This window comes from Nuphar pumila, chromosome 1, assembly GCF_984573655.1.
Source record: "Nuphar pumila chromosome 1, dmNupPumi1.hap1.1, whole genome shotgun sequence".
NCBI lineage: Eukaryota > Viridiplantae > Streptophyta > Magnoliopsida > Nymphaeales > Nymphaeaceae > Nuphar > Nuphar pumila.
In genome coordinates, this window is record NC_143249.1 from 2129317 (window position 1) to 2134916 (window position 5600).

General features: G+C 39.9%; 1 protein-coding gene across 1 annotated transcript; it reads left to right on the forward strand.

Moving 5' to 3' along the window:
- The first annotated feature begins 2448 nt into the window (after positions 1–2448).
- LOC149847659 (xyloglucan endotransglucosylase/hydrolase 2-like) lies at positions 2449–4012 on the forward strand. The gene is made up of 4 exons (XM_090009077.1): positions 2449–2711; positions 2830–2930; positions 3041–3234; positions 3343–4012. Exons 1-4 carry the CDS (start codon positions 2537–2539, stop codon positions 3767–3769), a joined length of 897 nt encoding a protein of 298 aa, XP_089865203.1. The 5' UTR covers positions 2449–2536; the 3' UTR covers positions 3770–4012.
- Positions 4013–5600: the final 1588 nt, after the last annotated feature.

Here is a 5600-nt window from a genome sequence, read left to right on the forward strand (position 1 = left end):
GTTGTCATCAACGAAGTGATCTGCCCCATCTGTAAGTTCACCTGCTCTTGCATGCTCACCACTATATCATTCAGTACACCGAATGATTCAACTGCGTGTGAAATCGCTTTCTCGTGCGAAGTCACATCTTCCACCAATATGTTGACAATTGCAACCATCTCTTCTTGGTCTCGAGGTGAACCCATCTTCTCAGCTTCGGCAACTGCCTTGCCTTTGGTATTGCACAGATTTGATAAGACGTCACGATGTCTTGCTCATAAATCGCAGTCTGTCGGCGTGTCTGTCGACATCGACTCCAGAGTCTCTTCTCCAGCACGAGAACGAGCTTTGATACCACTTGTTACGGGCTTATTTCCTTCAATGGGCAGTACGATGCGACGATTCTTCTTTACCGCCGCAAGCCTATTTGTCAACTCGCTTGCCAGTCGCGAAAGCTTATAATCAGAGTGCAAGAGAGTAAGAGAGAATAGAGGGAGAAGAATTGCAATCACAAGAAAAAATCATGAGGGTGAATAAAAGAAAGTTCAACACATTTAATTCATTTTAAATTCTGCCCAAGGGCTATTACAGTTCAAGCATACGGACCTGAATCGGGCAGCTTACATCAGACTTAACAAAAGCAAAACAGACTCTAGGCACAATTTTACAATGTAAGCTGCAAGGAAACAATTATTGTACTTCAAAATAATTTTTTTACTAGGGAAGGTCAAGACTGACATTACTCATACTGAGTTGGGCAATTTACTGGGGCTTTTGGCTTTATATGAAAAGTTTGCGCCAAAGTTGTATAGAATTGGTTTTGAATAGCATTAGTTTTTCAAAAGAAATTTGAATTAGTGTCAATCAAATAATGTTCAATCGGCCTATTTAATAAATAATTTTTAGCTTTCAGAGGTGGGCCACGTATGGCAGGGTAATCGTGGGTTTTCCCTCGCTCTTGTCAGGGTTCCTGATCATCAATTTTTTTTTTTAAATTTCATTATATATAAACTGCATCAATGGTGCTTATCTAAAAAAAAAAGTAACTGCACCAATGGGCGTGGATCACATTACAGTGGGGAAACTCTGATCATGTGAAACATGGGTTGGGTCCCTCCCTTGATGATGCCCAGCTGGCATTTAGCTCATGCTGGGCAGGGTGCATTTAATTTTTAAGCCTATAGCAACTCGGAAAGCTTGCTTCAAAAGCACGAAACCACGTGTTTCTTTCATGCTGTCAGGACTCAGGACTTTATCAAAAGTATTTTCGAAAAAAATCAAACTATTGCCATTTAAAAATTTTAAATATGAAGAAATTGATGTTCCTCATATTAAAAATGTAATTTAGAAACTTTAATTTTTTTAAACTTTTTCATCATATAAGCTATACAGACCTGTATACAGGTTTGTCTGACGATAAAAAACAAAATCAATGGTTATGAATGGCTCATAAAAACATGTTTTTTTTATGGAAAAAAAGATGATCTAAGAGTAGATTCTTACTGAATGAGTATGCTGAACACATGTATGAAGTTAGACTGTGTCAAAACAACTCACATCTTGAGATTCAAATTAGATTGTAGGTACAGTCGTTTGTACCAAATGCTGAACACGTGGTTCATGATTTGTGCCTTAGCATCACTTATCGCACCCATTTATTAATATGATTACTATGGTTTGGGACCAAACCTAATCCGTTTTGGTGGCTTTGGAACAAAACAACACCCTGCCTGATAATTGTATTTGTATCCGACTGGTTTGATTGGGCACTTATAACTGTTTGCTAGGGAGGTGGATGTATGAATATCATTTTGGAGATGGTGCCAAAGCCCAAATGGGGGCATGCTCCGGAAAGCGCGTTGTACGCGGCATTTGATCATGGGAGGCGCCAGTTGGAGAGCCTTGTTTGTTTTTGCCACGCACGCGGCAATGCCCACCTGCATGATACGAATCCATTAGCCCCCTCTCTCATGATCTCGTTTATATGATTTACTGCCCATCTTTTCCTTTCTTTCCTTCGTGGTCATTATCATTACAATAATGATTTACTGATACTGGTGAGATAAAAAAAATGCCTTTTGAACCCTAAAATCAAGCCAGCAACATCACTGACAGACAGCTTCACAAAGTTTTGAGTACCGCTGAGGTAGTAAAGAAACGAAATCCTAGTTAAAATGATACACGTGTCATGCAAGATCTTGGGGGGTTGTTTTTGCAAACAAGTCATGTTATTTTTTTCTTATTTTTATCAAAGATAAAAAAGAAGAAGGAAAAAGGATGAAGCTATCTATGTTGGTAGATGAAAAAATAGTGAAAGAGCAGCGTGTGGCTTGTCTCCACCTGTGAGCCAGCTCATTCGGTCACAGTGGTGCGTTTCTTTCATCCAGCTTTCCACTAACAACGATGAATGGCTCACTCTACTTGCTCCTCTATAAATGCGTAGGCCTCCCCATATCTGAAATTCACAACCAATACTCTAGGTTCTCTATCAAACATACACTACTACATAGGTCTGCTGCTTCATCATCATCTCTGCTCATCTTCAGTTCTACTGCCAATGGCTTCTTCTTCTTCTTCTTCTACTACTATTGTGTTGTTAGCCTTCACAACCATCTTCTGTGCTGCTACTACTGCTGCTGCTACTTTCATACAGAATGTTGATATTACTGGAGGCAAACCTGCAATACGCAATTTGGGCAACGTGGTAGATCTTAAACTGGACCAGTTCTCAGGTAATAACTGGAAGGAGAAGTTTTTATTTCTCATATTTATAGGACCACTAAAATCATTGGCAATCTTTCCTTCTATTTCTTTGACATTGTCTGAAATTGGTGGTCTTTGGCTGTGCAGCATCTGGTTTCCAATCGAAGCAAGAGTTCTTGTTTGCTCGCATTGATATGCAAATCAAATTGCCCGCTGGTGACTCTGCAGGAACAGTTACTACTTTCTATGTAAGTTAATCATCATTCCCAATAATGGCCACAGAGCCAGCCAACCAATTCAAATACATACAGTTTCTCTTCAAACTAGTATTAACTCAAATTTCTATATTAATGTGAAGATGTCATCACAAGGCACTGCTCACGATGAGATAGATCTGGAGTTCCTTGGGAACGTGACTGACCAACCTTATGTTCTGCACACCAATATCTATGCTCAAGGCAAGGGAAGCAGAGAGATGCAGTTCTACCTCTGGTTCGACCCAACTGCTGCATACCACACCTACTCCATCCTATGGAACACACAGTATATCATGTAAATATCACCAACCAACCTCTTCTTGCCTCCTTTCTCTCAACTCAGTAGCTTACTTTGAATCTTAATGACCAATTTCACAATTTGTCTTTCTGCCTCTGTTTTCAGAATCTATGTGGACAGGAGGCCCATCAGAGTCTTCACCAATCAGCAATCCCTCCGAATCCCGTTCCCCACAAGCCAACCAATGAGGGTGTATGCAAGCATATGGAATGCAGATGATTGGGCAACACAAGGGGGTCGTGTGAAGGCCAACTGGACCAATGCCCCCTTCATTGCCTCCTACACAAACTTCAGGGCCACCCCTTGCCCTTCATCTTCTAAGTCACCCCTCTGTGGCCCACAACCATCCACACCCATCTCAACTTCTGACTCAAATGGCATCCAACAAGGGCCAAAGCAGCTCCCCCAAGTGGACGACTGGACCAGGAAGATGACACGCTTGTTGCAGAGGAGATTCATGATCTACAACTACTGCAACGATGCAAAGCGCTTCCCGCAGGGACTTCCTCTAGAGTGCTTTACCAAGATCTAGATTCCCCCTCTTTCTCTCTTTTATAAATCACTAGCTATACTCGTATGTGAATCACTGTTTATAATATACTTAGTGGGTCGTGTGCTTATTCATTCATTCTTTTTGTTCGAGTTTGGTTTATACAGTGTTCCTATCTACTTGAATGTTATGTATACCAAATACGAAGTTTGTCTATCGACTGTAATAGCCACAGGCTACTTCACGTTTTTGTGATCAATAAAAAGGAAATTAAGGGGTTGCAGACTTGCAGGGTTAATTATGTTTTTTTTTTCTTTTTTAAATTATCGACTGTAATAGCCACATGCTACTTCAAGTTGGATACCAAAGAAGGCGAGAAGGATATTTATAGGCTTGCAAAGATGAGAGATAGGAAATCGAAGGATTTGGGTATGGTTAGATGTATCAAAGATGAAACGTAAAAGGTTTTAGTCAAAGATGAGGAGATTAAGGAGAGATGGAAAGATTATTTTGATAAGCTATTTAATGATAGTCATGCTCAAGATCTTGGAGACTTCTCCATTCCTTTTCATGAGATAAATCGTGACTTCATGCGCAAGATTCAAAAGAAAGAAATTGCAGAGGCTTTGAAGAAAATGAAATCAAGAAGGGCAGTTGGCCTAGATGGTATACCTATCGAGGCTTGGAAATGCTTGGGAGAGAAAGGTTTAGAATGGTTGACAAATCTTTTTAACTTGATTTGGCGAACAAATAAGATGCCTAATGAGTGGAGGAAGAGTACTTTGGTGCCTTTATATAAGAATAAGGGTGATATACAAGATTGCACAAACTATCGTGGTATAAAACTCATGAGTCATACTATGAAACTTTGGGAGAGGGTGATTGAGTCTAGGTTGAGGAAGATTGTCATGATATCGGAGAATCAATTTGGTTTTATGCCTGGAAGATCAACTATGGAAGCTATACATCTTCTTAGACAACTTATTGAAAGATATAGAGAGAGGAACAAAGATTTGCATATGGTTTTTATTGATTTAGAGAAGGCATACGATAGAGTACCTAGGGACGTTCTCTGGTGGACAATGATGAAGAAAGGTGTTTCTCTCAAGTACATTAGTATAATTAAAGATATGTATGAAGGAGTAGTAACCAATGTCCGCACTTGTGGAGGGGTGACAACCAATTTCCCGATAACGGTTGGGTTACATCAAGGATCTGCTTTAAGCCCTTTCCTATTTGCAATAGTGATGGATGAGCTTACGAGATCAATTCAAGAAAATGTACCGTGGTGTATGTTGTTTGCTGATGATATTGTTTTGATTGATGAGTCTAGAGCTGGGGTTAATGCTAAGTTAGAATTATGGAGACAGACATTGGAAGCTAGAGGTTTTAAGTTGAGTAAGAGTAAGACTGAATATATGGAATGTCGGTTTAGTAAGCAACGAAGTAGTGATGGGAGTGTAGTGAAGCTTGGTGAGCAAGATATACCGGTGAATGATTATTTCAAATATTTGGGATCCATCATTCAAAAGTATGGAGAAATTGATGGAGATGTAAATCATAGGATAAAGGTTGGGTGGATGAAATGGAAAAGTGCTACTGGAGTGCTGTGCGATCGTAGAATGCCATTGCGGTTGAAGGGAAAGTTTTATAGGACGACTATTAGACCCGCTTTACTATATGGTACGGAATGTTGGGCTGCCAAGAGACATCATATTCAAAAAATGAGTGTAGCTGAGATGCGGATGCTTAGATGGATGTGTGGAAATACAATAAAAGATAAGATTCGGAACGAAGAGATACGTAAGAAGGTAGGTGTTGCACCCATTGAAAATAAGATGCGAGAGAATCGTTTACGGTGGTTTGGACATAT